The 27,032-nt window shown below is 45.0% G+C and overlaps 1 protein-coding gene across 2 annotated transcripts; it reads right to left on the bottom strand.

The window, feature by feature from the left end:
- Positions 1-263: 263 nt before the first annotated feature.
- Positions 264-26,441, bottom strand: LOC138663044 (oocyte zinc finger protein XlCOF22-like). 2 transcript variants are annotated; one of them, XM_069749100.1, is made up of 6 exons: positions 25,689-26,441; positions 25,380-25,559; positions 25,174-25,297; positions 24,993-25,090; positions 24,704-24,794; positions 264-4,721 (listed from the first exon to the last, which is right to left on the bottom strand). In XM_069749100.1, exons 1-6 carry the CDS (start codon positions 25,764-25,766, stop codon positions 3,304-3,306), a joined length of 1,989 nt encoding a protein of 662 aa, XP_069605201.1. In that variant the 5' UTR covers positions 25,767-26,441; the 3' UTR covers positions 264-3,303. The 2 variants fall into 2 exon arrangements, with proteins under 2 accessions (XP_069605201.1, XP_069605202.1); XM_069749101.1 differs by having other exon boundaries at positions 264-4,718; positions 25,689-25,896.
- Positions 26,442-27,032: the final 591 nt, after the last annotated feature.

The following is a 27,032-nucleotide window of genomic DNA, read 5'->3' on the forward strand; positions in this document are numbered from 1 at the left end:
GGGCTCCAGCGCTGAGCCACATCTTTCCTGGCAAGTCAGCAAGCGCGCCAGAAATCCCGCTCATCAGCGATCCCGTCACATGATCGCGGCTCACCGATGGGTTGGCATGACAACCTGAGGTCTCCAGCAGAAGTCTATGGTTGTCACTGCTGGATTGCTATGAGCTCCGCCCGCTAGCCGAAAACACAAGCACCAGGGATCGTCTCGCCAAACTCACGCTCTCCTTTTAACATGGGCAAAACGCTACTCAGGCAACACAGGGTGAGGGTAAAACAGTGTGGCAATGCTTTATTGTACCACAAAACAGGCAGATAACACATAGAACAGTCCCAGAAAACATCCCAAGATGGTGCACATTAGAGTCTCGCCCTTCCGCTGACTCGCCGGGATAATAGCACCTGTGACTACAGCTCTTCCAGGGTTGCTACCCCACCTGTGGCATGCACAGAGAGGAGGTAACTACAAGCGTAGAACGATGACAGTCCACTGAGTCCATATAAGCTTCAAGGCCAGTGGATCTGAAGATCACAACCTGGCTTCATATTCCAGGGTCGGTTACTCCACCTGTGGCACACACACAGAGAGGAGGTAACAACAAGTGTAGGAAGATGACAGTCCACCGAGTCCATAAAAGGTACAAGGCCAGTTGATCTGAGAATCACAACCTGGCTTCTCCAAACGTATCCATGGTTCAGCGATGGTCTATGGAACAGATCTGTATTCTTCCAACTGAGGCTGAAAACCCCTGGGTTGTTACCTATAGAATGATAGCTCCGTGTCCCTCGTAATGGAGCCATGATGTAAAATGGCTGCTGTCCTTTCTCTGGTCCTTTTGAGATATATGTATGTCTTGGCAGAATCTCTCTGCCTGTTTCTCTCAGTATCTTTATACAGAGGCATGTAACCTATTTTTAGACTTATCAAGTGGCCCTCATTCAGTATTTACATAAAGGGTAAGAATGCAGAAGAGATCAAATAGCATTACTTGATTATTTAAACTATCTGCATAGCTTTTCCCTCTCTGCTTTAGAAGTCAACAAACTGGCTCAATAAAGCAATGCATAATTAGCATAACAGCAAACATCACTAGTGATCAAGGATAAGCCACAATAAAAGTCAATATTCCAGGCTTACATTAACAAAAGTCTGTTTTCTTGACCAACCAGAAATCAACACTTAAATTTGAAAACCATCATACAGATAACATTCTATTATTCTTCATTTGCTAAAAATAATTTTCTGGTTAATTAAGATACAATGCTGTATGTTGCTGGGTCGTGTCACACTGGGCCAGTCACTCCATGACATTTTCATACTAAATAATGGCACAGATCCTCCATACATTATGATTGCACACATCCCCAGTCTTTATAAGTCTTTATAAGAATACTGCACTCATTCCTTGACAGACCGCAGCATGGCCATTAGAAGCTGCTATTGATCTTTGGAGCAGGTAAGGCTAGGTTCACATTGTGTTAGTGCAGTCCGTTCAACGCATACGTTAAACGGACTGCATTAACGCAAGTGCCGATAAAGATCGCATTTATGCGATCGCGCTAGCGCAGATGCTCTATCTGTGCTAGTGGTGATGGACCCGAAAACGCTGCAGACTGCGTCTGAGGGTCCATCACAGAATGACGGCACATCGCTAACGCATGCAGATTATGACATGCGTTAGCGATGCGCTACTTAATGGCAGTTAATGGGTGCGCTAACGCATCCGTTACATAGCGTTAGTGCCGCTATGTAACGGATGCAGTCAGCGCATTGCCATTAACACAATGTGAACCCAGCTTAAGGTATCCCTGAGTGGTACATATTGGGCCATCTGAAAACGGAGTTTAGCCTAGGACAGCTTGCAGTACTAATTAACAGCTGTTACAATACCAAACTAGGGCAGTCACTATAGGAGAAAAACACAAGAATTATACTGTATTTTCCACATACTATCTATTCCTGACACTGGAGTGGCTTATAATTATAAACTTATGAAGTATATAGTTTGAGGTATGGGATCTGCCAATATGTGGCTGGTTTTCTGACTGTTTCGGATAACATGATACATGGTTTTAGTTTTTTGTCTAGTATTCCTTAAATATAGGTCAATATTAAATAGTCTCCTGATGAGTCGCCTTTGGTGAGGACGACGAAACCCGTAGAAATGAGAGGCTTGGAGAGTCAGTGTGTATACGTCACATCACCCTATATAATGAAATGTGGGGTACATGTTTTCTGTATTAGTCACCTACTGACTAACCTTCAGGGGGTAAATTATGGGTATAGTTTTACATTTGGAATTAATAAAGTTCAGTTTTATCCTTTTGTCAGCAAACATGAGGAATGACAAGAGACACCCCATTTAAGAAGATTCAATTTTGGTTAAAACTATGCCAACATTATGAACATAAAAAAGGCTTCTCCCCTATGTGATGTCTCTGATGTTTATTAACAGTTGATTTCCAAGTAAAGTATTTCCCACATTAAGAAAATGAAAAAGGCTTCTCTGTGACTGCTCTGATGCCTAACAAGAAGCGCTTTCCTGTTAAAATATATCCCACATTCTGAACAGGAAAAAGACTTCTCCCCTGTGTGAGTTCTATGGTGCCTAACCAAATCTGATTTATGGATAAAACATTTCCCTCATTCTGAACAGGAAAAAGGCTTGTCCTGTTATGGACCTGGTGGTTAGGAGCACCCGGCACGACCTGATAGTTAAACTCACACAGGACAAGCTCTGGGATGTGGGAGCTCTGCTGACCGCAGGCCCTAATCCTATCACAACAACTAGAAATAGCCGTGGAGCGTTCCTGACTCTCCCTAGACGCCTCTTCACAGCCTAAGAGCTAGCTAGCCCTGGAGATAGAAAAATAAAGCCTACCTTGCCTCAGAGAAATTCCCCAAAGGAAAAGGCAGCCCCCCACATATATTGACTGTGAGTAAAGATGAAAGTCACAAACACAGAAATGAAACAGGATTCAGCAAAGGGAGGCCAGACTTACTAAACAGACAGAGGAGAGGAAAGGTATCTTTGCGGTCAGCACAAAAAACTACAAAAGACCACGCAGAGTGTGCAAAAAGACCTCCGCACAGACTAACGGTGCGGAGATGCCACTCTGCATCCCAGAGCTTCCAGCTAGCAAGACAAAATCATGATAACCAGCTGGACAAGGAAACAATGAACAAATAATAACTATCAGGAACTTAGCTTCTGCTGGAGAAGACAGGTCACCAGAAAGATCCAAGAGCGAACTGAACCAATGCAGGAACATTGACAGCTGGCATGGAGTAACGATCTGAGTGGAGTTAAATAGAGCAGCCAACCAAAGGATAAACCACGTCACCTGTGTAAGGAACCTCAGAAGCAGCAGCTTCACTCACAGCCACCAGAGGGAGTCCATGGACAGAACTCGCCGAAGTACCATTCACGACCACAGGAGGGAGTTCGACAACAGAATTCACAACATTGTCCTCTTTGTGAGTTCTCTGGTGACTAACCAAATCTGATTTCAGGTTAAAACATTTCCCACATTCTGAACAGGAAAAAGATTTCTCCCTTGTGTGCGTTCTATGGTGCCTAACCAAATCTGATTTCAGGTTAAAACATTTCCCACATTCTGAACAGGAAAAAAGCTTCTCCCCTGTGTGAGTTCTATGGTGCCTAACCAAATCTGATTTCAGGTTAAAACATTTCCCACATTCTGAACAGGAAAAAGGCTTCTGCCCTGTGTGAGTTCTATGGTGACTAACAAGATTCCATTTCTGGTTAAAACATTTCCCACATTCTGAACAGGAAAAAGGCTTCTCCTCTTTGTGAGTTCTATGGTGCCTAACCAAATCTGATTTCAGGTTAAAACATTTCCCACATTCTGAACAGGAAAAAGGCTTCTCCCCTGTGTGAGTTCTATGGTGCCTAACCAAATCTGATTTCAGGTTAAAACATTTCAGACATTCTGAACAGGAAAAAGGCTTCTCCCCTGTGTGAATTCTATGGTGAGTAACAAGTAGTGATTTACTTGTAAAACATTTCCCACATTCTGAACAGGAAAAAGACTTATCCCCTGTGTGAGTTATATGATGCCTAACCAAATCTGATTTATGGATAAAACATTTCCCACATTCTGAACAGGAAAAAGGCTTCTCCCCTGTGTGAGTTCTATGGTGATTAACCAAATCTATTTTCCATTTAAAACATTTCCCACATTCTGAACATGAAAAATGCTTCTCCACTGTGTGTGTTCTCTGGTGACTAACAAGATGCCATTTCTGGTTAAAACCTTTCCCACATTTTGAACAGGTAAAAGGTTCCTCCCCTGTGTGGATTCGTTGATGGCCATCAAGATTTATTTTCCATTTAAAACATTTCCCACATTCTGAACAGAAAAAAGGCTTCTCCACTGCGTGAGTTCTATGGTGACTAACCAAATCTGATTTCCGGTTAAAACATTTCCCACATTCTGAACAGTAAAAAGACTTATTTGCTTTAGAAGCAGATTGTCTTTTAATGCCTCGTTTATGACTTTGATTTTCCTTAGTAGTTAGCAATGGATCAGAAGATGGGACCTGTTTCATAGGACCAGATGACAGATCTTTGCTGTGAATGGATGATGATATATCTGGAGTAATGGCATTCCCTTCAGTTGTATCTTGTAGGATCTCAAGATCATCAGATTTAAAAACTGAAGATGTCAACTGTCCCTCTGATCTCCTGGTACAGTCATCTGCTAAGATAAAAAAAAACCATTTTTTTAATAAAAATATCCTTGAGTTTTATATTTTTGAACATTTCAACTTAAACCATCCATAAAAATGGCAAGCTATGTAAAAACTTTAACTATTTACCAAACAATAACTGTCTAAGGCCGGGATCACACAAACGCGAGATATGTCCGAGTCTCACAGGTGAAAACCCAGCTCTGGTGCCGGAACTTCGGAGCGGAGCTATATCCGCACAGCAACACATAGAGCCGCGCGCTCCGCTCTGGAGTGTCGGCGCCAAAGCTGGGTTTTCACCTGCGAGACTCGGACGTATCTCGCGTATGTGTGATCCCGGCCTAATAGAAAACCTTGTTGGATGAACCAGTAGTGTGTGGTGTTCAACTGTTTGTTCATTCTTCTTCCCAAATATTGAATAAAAAGAATCAATCAATGTTATGTAGGCAAAAATAATACAAATTCTCATCTCACAAAAAAACCAGTCCCCTGTCATGTCCATCATCAATCAGTGGATAAACAGAGGTTAGAATATAGCACGGAGAGTCTCCCAATAATTAAAACGTAACTTTTAATCACTAAGATAAAATGGACAAACTAACATGACAAAATTAACACATGTGAATAAGGTGCTCGTGCAAACCAGTGCTCAAGATAAAAATTGGTTTGGTCTCACCAATGGGAACAACAAACGTCCACAGCAGGTTCCTCCTGTTGCCTTCTCTAGATAGGAGGAGAGGAAAGAAGGAGGGGGTATAGGGCTTTACTAAACTCCCTGTCGTGCCCCTTGTATTGTTCCTGTCCAAACAAGGACAGGCCCCAAGTATACCCTGCTAGGGACAACAACCATCCACTACATATAATATATAAGTCTCCCTACGTGTTTCCTCCCCAGTCACAGGAATTCATTATGGGAGTTGATTTAAAGCCAATGAGACATAAAGTATGCAAAAAATTAAGTGTCCGTCATCTAGGTAACCCTGCAGTGGCAGGGTACCTATCAATGAGTTTGAAAATTTGTGTCACTGCCTATGGGTAGTCATGAATCCCCGTGACTGGGGAGGAAACGCGTAGGGAGAGCTATATATTAGATATAGTGGATGTTGGTTGTCCCTAGCAGGGTATAATTGGGACCTGTCCTTGTTAGGACAGGAGCAATACAAGGGGCACAACAGGGAGTTTAGTAAAGCCCTATACCCTCTCCCTCTCTTTCCTCCCCTCCTATTTAGAGAAGGCAACAGGAGGAATCTGCTGTGGACATTTGTCTGTTCCCATTGGTGAGATCAAACCAATTTTTATCTTGAGCACTGGTTTGCACGAGCACCTTATTCACATGTGTTAATTGTGTCATGTTAGTTTGTCCATTTTATCTTAGTGATTAAAAGTTACGTTTTAATTATTGGGAGACTCTCCGTGCTATATTCTACTGATATGCCTGAGGGTATTGTATAGGTGTGACCCATCTCACACTTTTGCTAGCTTTGAAAAACAGGCTCCCACACTATTAAGGTACCGTCACATTTAGCGACGCTGCAGCGATCTAGACAACGATCCAGATCGCTGCAGCGTCGCTGTTTGGTCGCTGGAGAGCTGTCACACAGACAGCTCTCCAGCGACCAACTATGCGAAGTCCCCTGGTAACCAGGGTAAACATCGGGTTACTAAGCGCAGGGCCGCGCTTAGTAACTCGATGTTTACCCTGGTTACCAGCGTAAACGTTAAAAAAAAAAAAAAAAACACTACATACTTACATTCCGGTGTCTGTCCCCCGGCGCTCTGCTTCTCTGCACTGTCAGCGCCGGCCAGCCGTAAAGCACAGCGGTGACGTCACCGCTGTGCTTTACGGCTGGCCGGCGCTGACAGTGCAGAGAAGCAGAGCGCCGGGGGACAGACACCGGAATGTAAGTATGTAGTGTTTGTTTGTTTTTTACGTTTACGCTGGTAACCAGGGTAAACATCGGGTTACTAAGCGCGGCCCTGCGCTTAGTAACCCGATGTTTACCCTGGTTAACAGTGAAGACATCGCTGAATCGGCGTCACACACGCCGATTCAGCGATGTCTGTGGGAGATCCAGCGTCGAAATAAAGTGCTGGCCTTCTAGCTCCGACCAACGATGTCACAGCAGGATCCAGATCGCTGCTGCGTGTCAAACACAACGATATCGCTATCCAGGACGCTGCAACGTCACGGATCGCTAGCGATATCGTTGTGAAGTTGGTCAGTGTGAAGGTACCTTTAGTGGCTCAAAGGCTGTTGAAAAGCAGCAGGGTTTCTATAAACCAATCCAGCAAAATCCGCTCTCACTTCTGAGTCTTGCAGTGTGCTCAAACAACATTTAGGATCCCTTTATTTAGCAATATTATAGTGAGAAGAATTCACTTACACTGCAGTGTGTGTCTCCTGGAGCACAATCTGGGCACTATGTGCTGGGTAATAAAATGGCAAATGTGTAATTTTGACATTCACTTCGTGCTAATTTCCAGAAAGTGGATGTGGATTCAAAATATTCACTCCTCCTACACACGTGGTCAAAATTGTTGGTACCCCTCATTTAATGACAGAAAACACCACAATGGTCACAGAAATAACTTGAATCTGACAAAAGTAATAAATCACAAATCTATGAAAATTAAAAAATAAAAATCAGACATTGCTTTTCAATCATGCTTCCACAGAATAAAAAAAAAAAAGTACAACTCAGGAAATAGGCCTGGACAGAAATGATGATACCCTTAACTTAACCGCTTTGTGAACGCCAACGGTAGATAAACGTCAGCGCTGCACAAAACCCTGCTAGCGCCGACGTTTATCTACCGTTTGTCTACGGTCGGCAGTTTTGTGCTCATCAGGACCCCCACGTACTTTATAACACTTACTGTGACCCCTGACCTCATTGAGACTTGATTGGTTCAGGTTCTGATGACGTCAGCGTCACACCAGCCAATGAGACAAATCACTAAGAAAGTGTGTTGTAGCAATTAACTTTCCCGGGCGATCTGCCTCATAAAAATGCTGTTTCTCCTCAGATCTCCTGTCAGTGAGAGATTAGAGGAGAAACAGTGTTACAGGTGCTGCTGGTAACAGCTGTGTCAGTCAGCGATCTTGTTATAAAGTAAAAAAAAACAGATATGGCAGGTTAGGGTTAGTGCTATAGTTAGGGTTAGTGTTGGGGCTAAAGTTAGGGTTTATTCTAAAGTTAGGGTTAGGCTAAAGAATTAAGCTTTTCTCAATTGTCTCCCCAATAATTTGGTCACGTCAGTGTTTTCTATTTCCAAAAAAACCCACATAAAATGGCCCGTCAGTATTATAGTGCAGAGGAGGCTTATGCACTTTTATGTTCTGACAGCGAAGAAAGTGCAGTGTCAGATGGCGATGTGGATTTTGAGGGCTTTAGTAGCAGCGATAGTGATAGCTCAGAAATGAGCAGTGATTCTGGTCCATCCTCACACACAAGGACCAGTACAACAAGGACAAATAGCGAGAAATGTCTCCAACTCAGGGAACAATGCCCAGTACTAGCGATGTCCCTAGTGCTCGTGAATTGGCGCACACCAATGTCCAAAGGGCTTTGCCTCTTGATGTAGCATTTCCCAGATGGGAGGCTTCGGATACGGCTACTCCATTCATAGTTACATAGTTACATAGTTATTAAGGTTGAAGGAAGACTATATGTCCATCTAGTTCAACCCATAGCCTAACCTAACATGCCCTAACATGTTGATCCAGAGGAAGGCAAAAAAAAACCCATGTGGTAAAGAGTAAGCTCCACATTGGGGAAAAAAATTCCTTCCCGACTCCACATACGGGAATCAGACTAGTTCCCTGGATCAACGCCCTATCAAGGAATCTAGTGTATATACCCTGTAACATTATATTTTTCCAGAAAGGTATCCAGTCCCCTCTTAAATTTAAGTAATGAATCACTCATTACAACATCATACGGCAGAGAGTTCCATAGTCTCACTGCTCTTACAGTAAAGAATCCGCGTCTGTTATTATGCTTAAACCTTTTTTCCTCCAAACGCAGAGGATGCCCCCTTGTCCCTGTTTCAGGTCTATGATTAAAAAGATCATCAGAAAGGTCTTTGTACTGTCCCCTCATATAATTATACATTAAAATAAGATCACCCCATAGTCTTCGTTTTTCCAAACTAAATAGCCCCAAGAGTAATAACCTATCTTGGTATTGCAGACCCCCCAGTCCTCTAATAACCTTGGTCGCTCTTCTCTGCACCCGCTCCAGTTCAGCTATGTCTTTCTTAAACACCGGAGACCAGAACTGTGCACAGTATTCTAAGTGTGGTCGAACTAGTGACTTGTATAGAGGTAAAATTATATTCTCCTCATGAGCATCTATGCCTCTTTTAATGCATCCCATTATTTTATTTGCCTTTGTAGCAGCTGCCTGACACTGGCCCCTGAATATGAGTTTGTCATCCACCCATACACCCAGGTCTTTTTCATTGACGGTTTTGCCCAGAGTTTTAGAATTAAGCACATAATTATACATCTTATTACTTCTACCCAAGTGCATGACCTTACATTTATCCCCATTAAAGCTCATTTGCCATTTATCAGCCCAAGCTTCTAGTTTACATAAATCATCCTGTAATATAAAATTGTCCTCCTCTGTATTGATTACCCTGGAGAGTTTAGTGTCATCTGCAAATATTGAAATTCTACTCTGAATGCCCCCTACAAGGTCATTAATAAATATGTTAAAAAGAAGAGGGCCCAATACTGACTCCTGTGGTACCCCACTGCTAACCGCTACCCAGTCCGAGTGTGCTCCATTAATAACCACCCTTTGTTTCCTATCCCTGAGCCAGCTCTCAACCCACTTGCACATATTTTCCCCTATCCCCATTATTCTCATTTTATGTATCAACCTTTTGTGTGGCACCGTATCAAAAGCTTTTGAAAAGTCCATATACACTACATCCACTGGGTTCCCTTGGTCCAATCCGGAACATACCTCTTCATAGAAACTGATCAAATTAGTCTGACATGAACGGTCCCTAGTAAACCCGTGCTGATACTGGGTCATGAGGTTATTCCTCTTCAGATACTCCAGTATAGCATCCCTTAGAATGCCCTCCAGTAGGGTTGAGCGAAACGGGTCGTTCATTTTCAAAAGTCGCAGACTTTTGGCAAAGTCGGGTTTCATGAAACCCGATCCGACCCCTGTGCGGGGTCGGCCATGCGGTACGCGACTTTCGCGCCAAAGTCGCGTTTCAATGACGCGAAAAGCGCCATTTCTCAGCCAATGAAGGTAAACGCAGAGTGTGGGCAGCGTGATGACATAGGTCCTGGTCCCCACCATCTTAGAGAAGGGCATTGCAGTGATTGGCTTGCTGTCTGCGGCGTCACAGGGGCTATAAAGGGGCGTTACCGCCGACCGCCATGTTAATGCTGCTGATCTGAGCTTAGGGAGAGGTTGCTGCCGCTTCGTCAGAAGCAGGGATAGCGTTAGGCAGGGTCCATTAACCACCAAACCGCTTGTGCTGTAGCGATTTCCACTGCCCAACACCACCTTCGGTGTGCAGGGACAGTGGAAGCTACATTTTTTTTTTTTTTTCCCCTCAGCGCTGTAGCTCATTGGGCTGCCCTAGAAGGCTCCCTGATAGCTGCATTGCTGTGTGTACGCCGCTGTGCAAACCAACTGCTTTTTTCAAAGCACAAATCCTCTTGTTCCTTCCTTTCTGCACAGCTATCTTTTTTGTTTGTCCACACTTTTTATTTAATTTGTGCATCAGTCCACTCCTTATTGCTGCCTGCCATACCTGGCTGAGATTACTGCAGGGAGATAGTAATTGTTGGACACTCCCTGTTTTTTTTTTTTTTTGTGGGAGATTAAGATTGACATTTCTGCTAGAGTGCCATCCCTGTGTGTGCCATCTCTCACTCAGTGGGCCATAGAAAGCCTATTTATTTTTTTGCTTGATTTGGGTTCTAAAATCTACCTGAAAAAATCACTACATCAATCAGTGGGAGAAAAATATTGGCCTCAGGGCTTGTGTGCATCATCACTCACTCAGTGGGCCATAGAAAGCCCATTTTTTTTTTTTTTTGCTTTATTTGGGTTCTAAATTCTACCTGAAAAAATCAATAAATCAATCAGTGGGAGATTAATATTGGCCTTTGGGCTTGTGTGCCAGTCGTAAGCGTGCCATCTCTCTCTCTCAGATAGTGGGCCATAGAAAGCCTATTTATTATTTTTTTTATTGGGTTTATAAATTTTCCCTGGAACAAAAAAAAAAAGTGGGAGATTAATATTGGCCTCTGGGCTTGTGTGCCAGTCCTGAGCGTGCCATCTCTCTCACAAATAGTGGACCATAGAAAGCCTATTTTTTTTTTTTTTTTTGGTTTTATAAATTCTCCCTGAAAAAAAAAAGGGAGATTAATATTGGCCTTTGGGCTTGTGTGCCAGTCCTAAGCGTGCCATCTCTCTCTCTCAGATAGTGGGCCATAGAAAGCCTATTTACTTTTTTTTTTATTGGGTTTATAAATTTTCCCTGAAAAAAAAAAGGGAGATTAATATTGGCCTCTGGGCTTGTGTGCCAGTCCTGAGCGTGCCATCTCTCTCACAAATAGTGGGCCATAGAAAGCCTATTTATGTTTTTGGTTGATTTGGGTTCTAAATTCTACCTGAAAAAATCAATAAATCAATCAGTGGGAGATAAATATTGGCCTCTGGGCTTGTGTGCCACTCCTGACTCCTGTGTGCGTCATCTCTCACTCAGTGGGCCATAGAAAGCCTTTTTTTGTTTTATTTGTTTTCTAAATTCTCCCTGAAAAAATCATTTTATTTTATTTGGTTTCTAAATTCTTCCTGAAAAAATCATTTTATTCTATTTTTTTTTCCTAAAGTCTCCCTGAAAAAAAAAAAAAAAAAAAATCAGTGGGAGATTAATATTGCCCTTTCTGCTTGTGTGCCAGTCTTGACTCCTGGGTGTGCCATCTCTCTCTCTCTCTCTCTCTCCAATTGTGGGCCATAGAAAGCCTATTATTGTTTTAGCTTGATTTGGGTTCCAAAATCTACCTGAAAAAATCACTACATCAATCAGTGGGAGATAAATATTGGCCTCTGGGCTTGTGTGCCACTCCTGACTCCTGTGTGCGTCATCTCTCACTCAGTGGGCCATAGAAAGCCTTTTTTTGTTTTATTTGTGTTCTAAATTCTCCCTGAAAAAATCATTGTATTCTATTATTTTTTTTTCCTAAAGTCTCCCTGAAAAAAAAAAAAAAAAAAATCAGTGGGAGATTAATATTGCCCTTTCTGCTTGTGTGCCACTCCTGACTCCTGTGTGCGTCATCTCTCACTCAGTGGGCCATAGAAAGCCTTTTTTTGTTTTATTTGTTTTCTAAATTCTCACTGAAAAAATCATTTTATTTTATTTGGTTTCTAAATTCTTCCTGAAAAAATCATTGTATTCTATTATTTTTTTTTCCTAAAGTCTCCCTGAAAAAAAACAAACAAAAAAATCAGAGGGAGATTAATATTGCCCTTTCTACTTGTGTGCCAGTCTTGACTCCTGGGTGTGCCATCTCTCTCTCTCTCTCCAATTGTGGGCCATAGAAAGCCTAATATTTTTTTAGCTTGATTTGGGTTCCAAAATCTACCTGAAAAAATCACTACATCAATCAGTGGGAGATAAATATTGGCCTCTGGGCTTGTGTGCCACTCCTGACTCCTGTGTGCGTCATCTCTCACTCAGTGGGCCATAGAAAGCCTTTTTTTGTTTTATTTGTTTTCTAAATTCTCCCTGAAAAAATCATTTTATTTTATTTGGTTTCTAAATTCTTCCTGAAAAAATCATTTTATTCTATTATTTTTTTTTCCTAAAGTCTCCCTGAAAAAAAAAAAAAAAAAAAATCAGTGGGAGATTAATATTTACATTTGTGCTTCAGTGACAGTCCAGCGTGTGTGGCATCTCTCTCAATTGTTGCCACCAACAACAGAGTGTGTAACATTGTGCCTGATTTTCGTTGTGGTCTCACTCACCTGTAAAGGGGTAGCTAAATCATACTGAAGTTATAGCTCACCGTGTAAGTTGTGTGACAGCAACAAATACCGTTAGTTTGTTTACGTTTTTAAAACAATGAGGAAGTCTGGTGGAAGAGGTCGTGGCCGGGGGCGTTCATTGTCAGCTGGTAATGAGGGTAGTGGTAGTGGTGGAGCATCAGCTGGTCGTGGGAAAAAAAATATTGCACCTAAGTCTGGAGCTGTGGAGCCAGGTTCGTCGTCTGGCTACACAAGGCCTCGAACGCTCCCTTTTCTGGGAGTAGGAAAACCGCTTTTAAAGCCGGAGCAGCAAGAGCAAGTTTTGGCTTATCTTGCTGACTCAGCCTCTAGCTCTTTTGCCTCCTCTCGTGAAACTGGTAAATGTCAAAGCAGCGCGTCGTTAGTGGATGTTCACGGTCAGGGACAAGTCGCTTCCTTGTCCTCTTCAGCAAAAACAACAACAGAGAAGAATGCAGCAAGCGACACAACGGGTTACTCCATGGAGCTCTTTACACATACCGTCCCTGGCTTAGAAAGTGAAGCAGTTAACAGTCTATGCCCATTACAAGTTGAATCTGACATGGAGTGCACTGATGCACAGCCACAGCCAGACTACTATGCTGGTCCTTTGACTCAGACCACAACATTGCCCTCGCAGGGTAATGATCAAGAATCAGACCCTGATGAGACTATGTTGCCCCATCACGAACGCTATACCACCGACCGACTCGGTGACACAGACGAAGTTGCACACGAGCTACAAGAAGAGGTAATAGATGACCCAGTTCTTGACCCCGATTGGCAGCTATTGGGGGAACAGGGTGCAGGCGGCAGCAGTTCTGAAGCAGAGGAGGAGGGGCCGCAGCAGGCATCAACATCGCAACAGGTTCCATCTGCCGGGCCCGTATCTTGCCCAAAACGCGTGGCAAAGCCAAAACCTGTTGGAGGACAGCGTGGCCATCCGGTTAAAGCTCAGTCTGCAATGCCTGAAAAGGTATCCGATGCTAGAAAGAGTGCAGTCTGGCATTTTTTTAAACAACATCCAATTGATCAGCGCAAAGTCATCTGTCAAAAATGTTCAACTACCTTAAGCAGAGGACAGAATCTGAAAAGTCTCAATACAAGTTGCATGCATAGACATTTAACCACCATGCATTTGCAAGCCTGGACTAACTACCAAACGTCCCTTAAGGTTGTAGCACCCTCGGCCAATGAAGCTAGTCAGCAACGCAACATCCCTTCCGGCAGTGTAGGGCCACCATTTTCCGCACCACCTGCAGTATCTGTGCAGGTTTCTTTGCCAGGCCAAAGCAGTCAGGGTCAGGGAATCACCAGTTTCGTAGTAGGAAACACTGCATCTAGGGCACCGGCGGCAACAATACCATCTCCCACCGTCTCTCAGTCTGCCATGTCCACCGGCACCCCCGCTAGTTCCACGATCTCCAGCTCTCCAGTCCAGCTCACCCTACATGAGACTATGGTTAGAAAAAGGAAGTACTTAGCCTCGCATCCGCGTACACAGGGTTTGAACGCCCACATAGCTAGACTAATCTCGTTAGAGATGATGCCCTATCGGTTAGTTGAAAGCGAAGCTTTCAAAGCCCTGATGGACTACGCTGTACCACGCTACGAGCTACCCAGTCGACACTTTTTTTCCAGAAAAGCCATCCCAGGTCTCCACCAGCATGTTAAAGAGCGCATCGTCCATGCACTCAGGCAATCTGTGAGCACAAAGGTGCACCTGACAACAGATGCATGGACCAGTAGGCATGGCCAGGGACGTTACGTGTCCATCACGGCACACTGGGTGAATGTTGTGGATGCAGGGTCCACAGGGGACAGCAAGTTTGGGACAGTTCTGCCTAGCCCACGGTCTAGGAAACAGTTGGCTGTAGCCGTTCGCACCCCCTCCTCCTCCTCTTCGTCCTCCTGCAGAAGCGAGAGCTCGTCCACAGACCGCAGTCGCACAACCACTCCATCCGCAGCTGCCACTGTTGCACACCAGGTCTCCCATTATGGGGCAGCTACTGGCAAACGTCAGCAGGCTGTATTGGCTATGAAGTGTTTGGGCGACAACAGACACACCGCGGAAGTTCTGTCCGAGTTCTTGCAGAAAGAAACGCAGTCGTGGCTGGGCACTGTAGATCTTGAGGCAGGCAAGGTAGTGAGTGATAACGGAAGGAATTTCATGGCTGCCATCTCCCTTTCCCAACTGAAACACATTCCTTGCCTGGGTCACACCTTAAACCTGGTGGTGCAGTGCTTCCTGAAAAGTTATCCGGGGTTATCCGACCTGCTCCTCAAAGTGCGTGGACTTTGCTCACATATCCACCGTTCGCCCGTACACTCCAGCCGTATGCAGACCTATCAGCGTTCTTTGAACCTTCCCCAGCATCGCCTAATCATAGACGTTGCAACAAGGTGGAACTCAACACTGCACATGCTTCAGAGACTGTGCGAACAGAGGCGGGCTGTTATGTTTTTGTGGGAGGATACACATACACGGGCAGGCAGTAGGATGGCAGACATGGAGTTGTCAGGTGTGCAGTGGTCGAAGATTCAAGACATGTGTCAAGTCCTTCAGTGGTTTGAGGAATGCACACGGCTGGTTAGTGCAGACAACACCATAATAAGCATGAGCATCCCCCTAATGCGTCTGCTGATGCAAAGTTTGACGCACATAAAGGATCAGGCGTCTGCAGCTGAGGAAGAGGAAAGCCTTGATGACAGTCAGCCATTGTCTGGCCAGGGCAGTGTACAGGACGAGTTAGCGGGCGAAGAGGAGGAGGAGGACGAGGAGGATGATGGGGATGATTATATTTTTAATGAGGAAGCTTTTCCGGGGCCACTGGAAATTGGTGGCGCGGCAAGGCCGGGTTCTGGTTTTTGGAGGGACACAAGTGACGTGGATTTGCCTGAAACTGCCCCTCAACCAAGCACAACCGCAGATTTGAGAACTGGAACTTTGGCCCACATGGCGGATTATGCCTTACGTATCCTCAAAAGGGACACACGCATAACTAAAATGATGAACGATGACGATTACTGGTTGGCCTGCCTCCTTGATCCTCGCTATAAAGGCAAATTGCAAAATATAATGCCACATGAGAACTTGGAACTAATATTAGCAACCAAACAATCAACTTTTGTTGACCGTTTGCTTCTGGCATTCCCTGCACACAGCGCCCGTGATCGTTCTCACACGAGCTGCAGGGGCCAGCAGACCAGAGGAGTTAGAGGGGCAGAAATCAGAAGTGGCGTTGGCCAGAGTGGTTTTCTGACCAGGTTGTGGAGTGATTTTGCTATGACCGCAGACAGGACAGGTACTGCAGCATCAATTCAAAGTGACAGGAGACAACATTTGTCCAGTAAGGTTACAAACTATTTTTCATCCCTTATCGATGTTCTCCCTCAACCGTCATTCCCATTTGATTGCTGGGCATCAAAATTAGACACCTGGCCAGAATTGGCAGAATATGCATTGCAGGAGCTTGCTTGCCCGGCAGCTAGTGTCCTATCAGAAAGAGTATTCAGTGCTGCAGGTTCAATACTAACAGAAAAAAGGACTCGTCTGGCTACCCAAAATGTAGATGATCTAACCTTCATTAAAATGAACCACAACTGGATTTCGAAATCTTTTGCCCCACCTTGCCCGGCCGACACCTAGCTTTCCTATGAAAAGGTCTTGCCTGTGGACTATTCTGAATGCCTTTTCCAATCTCGTAATTTTCTGCATCTGATTGTCCAGCATACGACATGTTTACACCTCACTAAATGGCCAAACTCCCCACACGGGGCCGTGGTATCGACACTTGGCGACAGCACCCGTGAGAGTGCTGTTTGTCTGAAGAGGTGGGTGTGCCCGCTTTTGGTCGACGGCACTGCCACTGGGTCCCTCCTAGTACAATAAAGTGTCTCTGGCGGTGGTGGTGCGCACCCAACGTCAGACACACCGTTGTAATATGAGGGGCCCTGGGCCTGTACCGCCGGCCACAAGACAGTTCCCCCCCCCAGCTCAAACAGTGCTCTACCACTTGCAAAATTATCTCACAGCTCCACCAATGTTTAGTCTATGCGCTGACATCCTTCAATGCCTGCCACTGACAATACCATTGTATTGACATTTTTGTTATGTTAGGCCTTCGAAGCCTGTCTGCGGTCACTCCTTCCACTATGCCTCCACTGACCACACCACTGCTGCCCGTGTACCCCTGGAACCAATTTAAAATTGCCTACAGCCAGCCCAATTTTTTTATTTTAGGCCTTCGATGCCTGTCTGCGGTCCGTTCTTTCTACTACTACTACACTGACCAGGCCACTGCTGCCCGTGTACCCCTGGAACCAATTTAAAATTGCCTACAGCCATGTGTTATTATTTTAGGCCTTCGATGCCTGTCTGCGGTCACTCCTTACAATATGCCTCCACTGACCACTCCACTGCTGCCCGTGTACCCCTGGAACCAATTTAAAATTGCCTACAGCCAGCCCAATTTTTTTATTTTAGGCCTTCGATGCCTGTCTGCGGTCACTCCTTCCACTAGGCCTCCACTGACCACACCACTGCTGCCCGTGTACCCCTGGAACCAATTTAAAATTGCCTACAGCCAGCCCAATTTTTTTATTTTAGGCCTTCGATGCCTGTCTGCGGTCCATTCTTTCTACTACTACTACACTGACCAGGCCACTGCTGCCCGTGTACCCCTGGAACCAATTTAAAATTGCCTACAGCCAGCCCAATTTTTTTATTTTAGGCCTTCGAGGCCTGTCTGCGGTCACTCCTTCCACTAGGCCTCCACTGACCACACCACTGCTGCCCGTGTACCCCTGGAACCAATTTAAAATTGCCTACAGCCAGCCCAATTTTTTTATTTTAGGCCTTCGATGCCTGTCTGCGGTCACTCCTTCCACTAGGCCTCCACTGACCACACCACTGCTGCCCGTGTACCCCTGGAACCAATTTAAAATTGCCTACAGCCAGCCCAATTTTTTTATTTTAGGCCTTCGATGCCTGTCTGCGGTCACTCCTTCCACTAGGCCTCCACTGACCACACCACTGCTGCCCGTATACCCCTGGAACCAATTTAAAATTGCCTACAGCCAGCCCAATTTTTTTATTTTAGGCCTCGATGCCTGTCTGCGGTCCGTTCTTTCTACTACTACTACACTGACCAGGCCACTGCTGCCCGTGTTCCCCTGGAACCAATTTAAAATTGCCAACAGCAATGTGTTATTATGTTAGGCCTTCGATGCCTGTTTGCGGTCACTCCTTCCAATAGTTCTCCACTGACCAGACCAATGCTGGCCGTGTACCCCTGGAACCCAGCTGAAAGTGCATGTAGCCTCCTTTTTTTCTTTGTTTTATATTTAGAAAGCCCAGATTAACTACGCTGTGCAACGGTTCAAGCTACCCAGTCGACATTTCTTTTGTGAGCAAAGCCATCCCAGCCCTCCACCGGCATGAAAAAGTCTGCATTGTCATAGCACTCAGGCAATCAAACAGTAGAAAGGTGCACCTGACAAGAGACGCATGGACCAGTAGGCATGTCCACAAAAAGTTACGTGTCCATTACGGCGCACTGGGTTAATGTGTTGGATGCATGGTCCACAGGGGACAGCCTACAAAGTCTGTCTGCAGTCCCTAATTCCAATTTTCCTCCGCTGACCACACCACTGCTGCCCGTGTACCCCTGGAACCAATTTTACAGTGTCTACAGCCTAATTTTGTTATGTTAGGCCTACTACGCCTGTCTGCGGTCCCTCCTTCCAATACTCGTCCACTGACCACACCACTGCTGCCCGTGGACCCCTGGAACCTATTTTTAATTGCATAGAGCATCCTTTTTTTAATAGTAGGCGTACAAAGTCTGTCTGCGGTCCACTATTGAAATTGTCCTCCACTGCCCAGAGCACTGCTGCTTGTGTACCCCTGTAACTTTTTTAAGCTGCAGTGAGCCACATTTTTGGGTTAAGTCCTACTACCTGTGTCTGTCTGCGCCACTCAATTCAGCTGTGTTCCTTTGAAAAAAGCTGAGCGTCAATAGTCTTGTTTTCAGCCTCTAGGAATTTTAAAACTGCATTGGGGGTACAACTTTGGTAGGGCCTACTAACGGTGTCTGCCTCCCCAAGGTGTGCCCCAGGTTTCCTCGCCATTGCTTCGATCTTAATGCTCTCGTTTAGTAGTTGTTGGAAACTACACTGCATTAGGCCTCCAAATTGGGTATGGGGTGTAGAGAGATGGTGTGTTCCACTCCAAGGTGTTCCCCAGGTTTCCTCGCCAATGCTTCGATCTTCATGCTCTCGTTTAGTAGTTGTTGGAAACTACACTGCATTAGGCCTACAAATTGGGTATGGGGTGTAGAGAGATGGTGTGTTCCACTCCAAGGTGTTCTCCAGGTTGCCTTTCCTGAGCTTCGATTTTCCGGCTCTCGTTTAGTAGTTGTTGGAAACTACACTGCATTAGGCCTTCAAATTGGGTATGGGGTGTAGAGAGATGGTGTGTTCCACTCCAAGGTGTTCTCCAGGTTGCCTTTCCTGAGCTTCGATCTTCCGGCTCTCGTTTAGTAGTTCTTGGAAACTACACTGCATTAGGCCTACAAATTGGGTATGGGGTGTAGAGAGATGGTGTGTTCCACTCCAAGGTGTTCTCCAGGTTGCCTTTCCTGAGCTTCGATCTTCCGGCTCTCGTTTAGTAGTTGTTGGAAACTACGCTGCATTAGGCCTACAAATTGGGTATGGGGTGTAGAGAGATGGTGTGTTCCACTCCAAGGTGTTCTCCAGGTTGCCTTTCCTGAGCTTCGATCTTCCGGCTCTCGTTTAGTAGTTCTTGGAAACTACACTGCATTAGGCCTACAAATTGGGTATGGGGTGTAGAGAGATGGTGTGTTCCACTCCAAGGTGTTCTCCAGGTTGCCTTTCCTGAGCTTCGATCTTCCGGCTCTCGTTTAGTAGTTGTTGGAAACTACGCTGCATTAGGCCTACAAATTGGGTATGGGGTGTAGAGAGATGGTGTGTTCCACTCCAAGGTGTTCTCCAGGTTGCCTTTCCTGAGCTTCGATCTTCCGGCTCTCGTTTATTAGTTCTTGGAAACTACACTGCATTAGGCCTACAAATTGGGTATGGGGTGTAGAGAGATGGTGTGTTCCACTCCAAGGTGTTCTCCAGGTTGCCTTTCCTGAGCTTCGATCTTCCGGCTCTCGTTTAGTAGTTGTTGGAAACTACACTGCATTAGGCCTTCAAATTGGGTATGGGGTGTAGAGAGATGGTGTGTTCCACTCCAAGGTGTTCTCCAGGTTGCCTTTCCTGAGCTTCGATCTTCCGGCTCTCGTTTAGTAGTTCTTGGAAACTACACTGCATTAGGCCTACAAATTGGGTATGGGGTGTAGAGAGATGGTGTGTTCCACTCCAAGGTGTTCTCCAGGTTGCCTTTCCTGAGCTTCGATCTTCCGGCTCTCGTTTAGTAGTTGTTGGAAACTACGCTGCATTAGGCCTACAAATTGGGTATGGGGTGTAGAGAGATGGTGTGTTCCACTCCAAGGTGTTCTCCAGGTTGCCTTTCCAGAACTTCTATCTTCAGGCTCTCATTAAATTGTGGTTAAACGGAACAACTGCATTTGGCGTACTAGTTGGTTTGGGGCCTACTATCGGTGTCTGCCACTCCTTGCTGTTCTCCTGGTTTCCTGTCCTGAAATTCCATTTTCAGGCTCTCGTTAAGTAGTTGTTAATGTTAGACTGCATTTGGCCTACTAGTTGGGTTGGGGCCTACTATCGGTGTCTGCCACTCCTTGCTGTTCTCCTCCACTGAACAAAGCTGTGCCGCCTGTTTACTACGGTTGCCAATTTTGAACTGCATTTCGACTACTTACTGATTTGGGCCTACTCTCTGTGTCAGCCTCTCATTCCAGTTGTCCTCCACTGCAATGCCCCCTGGTTAGTCCTGTGTTACCAATTTTGAACTGCATTTAGCCAACTTTATTCTTTGGGCCTATATCTGTGTTTCCTCCTCATCCTGCCCATTGCCCAGCCAGTGATAGATGAGTCTGCTGGTACATTGACCCATAACGCAAAATTCCCCGTGCACGCTACACAGCAAGATTGTGACCCTGCTGAAAGTCAGGTTCCTCTTCCCGCATACCATACCACCTTACACGGGGACAAAGAGGAAGGTGCAGATGAAAGTGCAGGTTCCTTCATCAGGTGGGGGGAGGAATACTAGTTGGCGACGTCACTGGCACAGGGCCTCTCATAGTACGCAAAAGTGTTGCTGCCGGTGGGAGGCGCCCCCGCCATGCAAACACACCGCTGTACTTTGAGGGGCCCTGTGCCAGTGCCAATGCCAACGAGTGGGCCCCCCCTGCTTGCTCAGGATCACAGCACTTGCAAAGTTGAAATACTTACCTCTCCCTGCTCCACTGCCGTGACGTGGTCCAGATTTACTGGGCCCACTAATTACTTGAACCAGCCCTACCCCCCACAACTTTAGCCAAATGACCCCCAATTTCAAATGCCTTCCAATTATTATAAGGTAAATTACGATTGACAAGCTTCTTTAACAAGAATGGATGTTTTTGCCATTAAAATGGGCAGTGTAGGTGTTTTCCTGGCCTCCACTCACTGCCGACTATGCTCCCCCATTGACTTGCATTGGGTTTCGTGTTTCGGGCGATACCCGACTTTTCGCGATAATCGGCCGATTCCACTCGACTCGACTTCTAAGATAGTCGGGTTTCGCGAAACACGGCTCGACTCTAAAAAGGTCAAGGTCGCTCAACCCTACCCTCCAGGATTTTACCCACAGTAGAGGTTAAGCTTACTGGCCTATAATTTCCGAGTTCAGTTTTTGTTCCCTTTTTGAATATTGGCACCACATTTGCTATACGCCAGTCCTGTGGCACAAACCCTGTTATTATGGAGTCTTTAAAGATTAAAAATAATGGTCCATCAATGACTGTACTTAATTCCTGCAGTACTCGAGGGTGTATCCCATCCGGGCCCGGAGATTTGTCAATTTTAGTGATTTTTAGACGCCGCCGCACTTCCTGCTGGGTTAAGCAGGTGACATTTAATTGGGAATTTTTATCACTAGACATTTTGTCTGCCATGGGATTTTCTTGTGTAAATACTGATGAAAAAAAGACATTTAGCATATTGGCTTTTTCCTCATCCTCATCCACCATCTCACCCAGACTATTTTTAAGGGGGCCAACACTATCATTTTTTAGTTTCTTACTATTTATGTAGATAAAGAATATTTTAGGATTATTTTTACTCTCTCTGGCAATGAGTCTCTCTGTCTCAATCTTTGCTGCCTTGATTTGCTTTTTACAGAATTTATTTAATTTTCTGGATTTATTTAATGCCTCCTCACTACCTACTTCCTTTAATTCGCTAAATGCTTTCTTTTTGTCACTTATTGCGCTCCTTACAGCTCTATTTAGCCATATTGGTTTCCTCCTATTTCTAGTATGTTTATTCCCATACGGTATATACTGTGCACAGGTCCTATCCAGGATGCTAATAAACGTCTCCCATTTTCTTTGTGTATTTTTGTGTCTCAGGATATCGTCCCAGTTAATTGCACCAAGATCCTCTCTCATCCGTTGGAAATTTGCCCTCCTGAAGTTTAGTGTCCTTGTAACCCCTCTACCACACATCTTTTTAAAGGATACATGAAAACTTATTATTTTGTGATCGCTATTTCCCAAATGACCCCCAACCCTTATATTTGATATGCGGTCTGGCCTGTTGGTTAATATTAGGTCTAGCAGTGCCCCCTTTCTTGTTGGGTCCTGAACCAGTTGTGAAATGTAATTGTCCATCATAGTTGTCAAAAACCGATTACCTTTGCTGGAACTGCAGGTTTCTGTTCCTCAATCTATTTCAGGGTAGTTGAAGTCCCCCATAATAATGACTTCTCCTTGAGTCGCAGCTTCATCTATTTGCTTTACGAGGATATTTTCCATTGCTTCCATTATTTTTGGAGATTTATAACAAACCTCTATCAGTAATTTATTATTTTTTCCCCCTCCCCTTATCTCCACCCACAGGGATTCTACATTTTCATTAAATTCACCTATATTATCACGCCGGATGGGTTTTAAGGACGATTTTACATACAGACACACCCCTCCCCCTCGCTTATCTGTACGGTCATTTCTGAACAGGCTATAGCCCTGCAAGTTAACAGCCCAGTCATGGCTCTCATCCAGCCACGTCTCAGATATCCCCACCATGTCATAATTATGCTCCAACAACATTAGTTCTAATTCGTCCATTTTGTTGGCGAGGCTTCTGGCATTAGTATACATGCACTTTATGTTCCTCTCTGTACTTCCATTTCTTAAATTATTAACTGTTCTGACCCCACCCCCCATGCCACCGCCACCCCCAACTTCCTTATTTGTGCCCAGGTCTCTGTCTACACTATCTTCCCCTCCTATAAAATGAATACCCTCACCCCAATTACTAGTTTAAACACTCCACCAACCTTCTAGCCATTCTCTCCCCCAGCACAGCTGCACCCTCCCCATTGAGGTGCAGCCCGTCCCTAGCGTAGAGCCTGTAGCCAACTGAGAAGTCGGACCAGTTCTGCAGGAACCCAAACCCCTCTTTCCTACACCAATTCTTGAGCCACTTATTAACCTCCCTAATCTCCCGTTGCCTCTCTGGCGTGGCACGTGGTACCGGCAGTATTTCGGAAAATACCACGTTGGAGGTCCTTGCTTTCAGCTTGCAGCCTAATTCCCTGAAATCATCTTTAAGGACCTTCCACCTACCTCTAACTTTGTCATTAGTGCCAATGTGCACCATGACCGCTGGGTCCTCACCAGCCCCTCCCAATAATCTGTCCACCCGATCAGCGATGTGTCGGACTCGAGCGCCAGGTAGGCAGCACACCGTTCGACGATCCCTGTCTTTGTGACATATTGCCCTATGTGTTCCCCTAATAATTGAGTCGCCCACTACCAGCACCTGTCTGGCCTGCCCTGCTCTCCTATTTCCCTCCTTACTGGAGCAGTCACTCCTCCGGCTTTCAGAGGACATGCCTGGCTGCAGCAGTGCTACCCCTGTACTGGCACCCCCCTCATCCGCCAACTTAGCAAACTTATTGGGGTGTGCCAGGTCAGGACTAGCCTCCCTGGCACTCTTCCCTCTACCCCGCTTCCTAACTGTCACCCAGCTTGCTACTTCATTGTCCTGCAGCTCCATCCTACCATCCCCCCCCTCATCTGTCCCATTGAGCGTCTGCTCCGTGAGCAGAAGACTCCTCTCCATGTTGTCTATGGATCTCAGTGTTGCCAGCTGCACATTTAGAGTCAGAATCTGGGTTTCCAAATGCACAACGTGCTCACATCTCGCACAGCAGTATGCACCCTCGATCGGCTGCTCAAGGATTGCATACATGTGGCAAGATGTGCACTGGATGGCATTAACAAGAGTGGAGCACATTTCCTAATGGGGATTGCACCAGACAGAACAGTTCAATAAAAAAAAAAAAATAAATACAAAGTATTAATAAAAATCAGACAGCAATTCAGTAATTCCTCCCTTGGAAACTCCCTGACTCCAAAGTCACTGAATCACAAGTCACACTTACCTCCGTCCACACTTACGCTCAGGCCACACTCAGCTCGCTCACACTCGCTATGCTGAAGATTTAAAGATTTTTTTTTTTCTCTAGTTCCCTTAACAGCAATCCACCTTGCTGTCCAAATGCACTTCCAAAAAGGAAGTGCATCCCTAATTTTATTGCCATTCCTGGTATAAATGTGGAGGTGGAAAATTTTGGACCAATCAATTTTTTTTAATTTGTGTGACAGATAGCTTGCTAGAGCATATTATCCTACAAACAAATTTATGTGTGTCCCAATTCATCAACCAGAATCCATGGCAATTATGGTAATACGGCCAAACTACACCACCGATAAAGCAGCCACAGCCGGTGATGAGAAGAATCTGTGACGTCTCTGCATTTAGTGGTCACTACTCACCTGGGTAGCCATATGTGGGAATCTCCTCTTTACACCGCTCATCCCCCCTCACATATGTCTCTGTAGTATTAATATGGGTCAGATCTTCACCCTGAAACAAATATTGTAAAAGTCACCGACAGATGGAGAAGTCACATCTATGATCAGCTCTAATCCTGCCATCTCCACCGCTCTCATTACACAAGTATAAAACATATAATACTGGTGGGTAAAACAAGACTGAGCACAAGACCTTCACCGGCGTCTACACATCATAGGGGAGATCTCCTGACACCTTCTCTCCATCTACCTGATGATCCTGAGGAGCATTGGGATCTTCTTGGTTACAGTCCTGTGGAAGAAGAGGACGGGGACATCTCACTGGTGTTGTTCTCTTACTGGATAGATCTGGAGGAAACACATACAGGGACTGAATTAATTCTTTACATACAAATAATTATAAGCCGTGTGTATTTAGTCCTGTCTATTACCTGGAGATGTGAGAGGCTGAGGAACCCCCATTATGATGTTCTTGTACAGATCTCTGTGTCCTTCTAAATACTCCCACTCCTCCATGGAGAAATAGACAGCGACATCCTGACACCTTATAGGAACCTGACACATACAATGATACCGTCATCCCCCGATCCCTTCATAGCGTTACTGTATAATGTCCCAGCATTCCCAGCAGTGTCACCTCTCCAGTCAGCAGCTCAATCATCTTGTAGATGAGTTCTAGGATCTTCTGGTCATTGATGTCCTCATGGATCAGGGGGTGAGGTGGAGGCCCCGTGATTGGGCTCAGGGGTCTTCCCCATCCCTCAGACACAGGGTCCTGACAGCGATCACCAGAGGTCTTCTTCACCACTGTGTAATCCTGGTAATGGAGAGACACATTAATAAATCTCACTACAGACATTTCCAGAGTCCTCACCTCTCCAGTTCTGCCAATCTGTTATTCCCATAGATAAGAATGATGTAATGTGACGTCATCAGAATCTCTCACCTCTCCAGTAAGCCGGAACAGGATCTCTAGGGTGAGGTGTAATATCCTCTCCGCCATCTTGTCTCTGTCAATATCCATCTTTGATGGGTAAATCAGGACAATTTTCTTTTGTAGAAGATCTTCACTGAGAGGATCCGATATTGTAGAGACCTGAATGAGCAGATTAGCCGATGTAACATCATAAGAATCCTGTGTAATAATACAATTACTGGAGATAATAAGGGAAACATATGAGGAGATTTATTATTTTACAGTATTTAGTTTCCTTCTTTACATCTACTAATAAAACCTATATATTTAGGCCACAGACAACAAGCAGTTTCTTCCTCGGAGTCGGCAGCTGAATACGTTTCTCATAGACTCATCTTCCATAACGCTAATTCTCGTCTCATTTACCGACCCTGCAATCGGCATTAGCAATACTGCAGGAGATATTCATTACACGCGACATGAGAAATAACTACTTCATGATGAGGACGACATCTTCATCTTCTACTACGGCTCTCTCTAGAAACATATTTGGCCAGAGTCGGTCACTGACTCCATCACCACCGGCCGGCTATATGAAGGTTTCCAGTCATCCCCGCACTGTAATCTTCTATCACGTTAGATCTCAGCTCTGATTCACACACAGAAGTTTGAGGCTTTTATAAAAGATTTTTTGTTTCCACAATCAACGCGGACAGAAATGATCTGATCCCAAAGTCTCCATGTACAGTGATTTATGAGGTTTATTTCTGGCCTTAGGCTTTCCTGTATTACAAGAAAAACACCAGAAAAAAACAGATATTGAAATGTTTCTAAAGAAAATTGGCTCCAACAATTCTTGTAAAAAGAAAAAAAAACATGGAAAAAGCAGAAGACACATTTTATAATTTTTAACTTGTTTAACATTTATTAAAAAGAAATTAATCTTTTTGTGCACAGAACATAAATGTGCACCGCAGGGACGGCACAGATGAGGCTTCAACAAAAACCCTGGCAGTTTATCCACTTGCTGCTGTGAAAAGCAAACATGGCATCTAAGAAGGTGACAGAGTTTGGCTGAATGCCCCCCGCCTCCAAGTACTTGATAGTATGGGGCGGCCTAGTTATTACAATACTTACATGCCTAATAATGGGGTCTGGGCAGCAATGTATGAAGGTCTATTAGGCCGGGCCAGATGCGGTGGCCAATAAGTCACCTTTCATCGCCCCATACACATTAGACTAAAGTTACATGAAATCACTGATTTCGGGGGTTAGGGCGACTATATAATGTATTTGGGGGCCTCCCGACAGATGATGTCAGGACAGAGAAGGATCTGACATCCTGAATTTCAGAGGATAATCCATTTGTTCTTC

This window comes from Ranitomeya imitator, chromosome 2, assembly GCF_032444005.1.
Source record: "Ranitomeya imitator isolate aRanImi1 chromosome 2, aRanImi1.pri, whole genome shotgun sequence".
Lineage (NCBI taxonomy): Eukaryota > Metazoa > Chordata > Amphibia > Anura > Dendrobatidae > Ranitomeya > Ranitomeya imitator.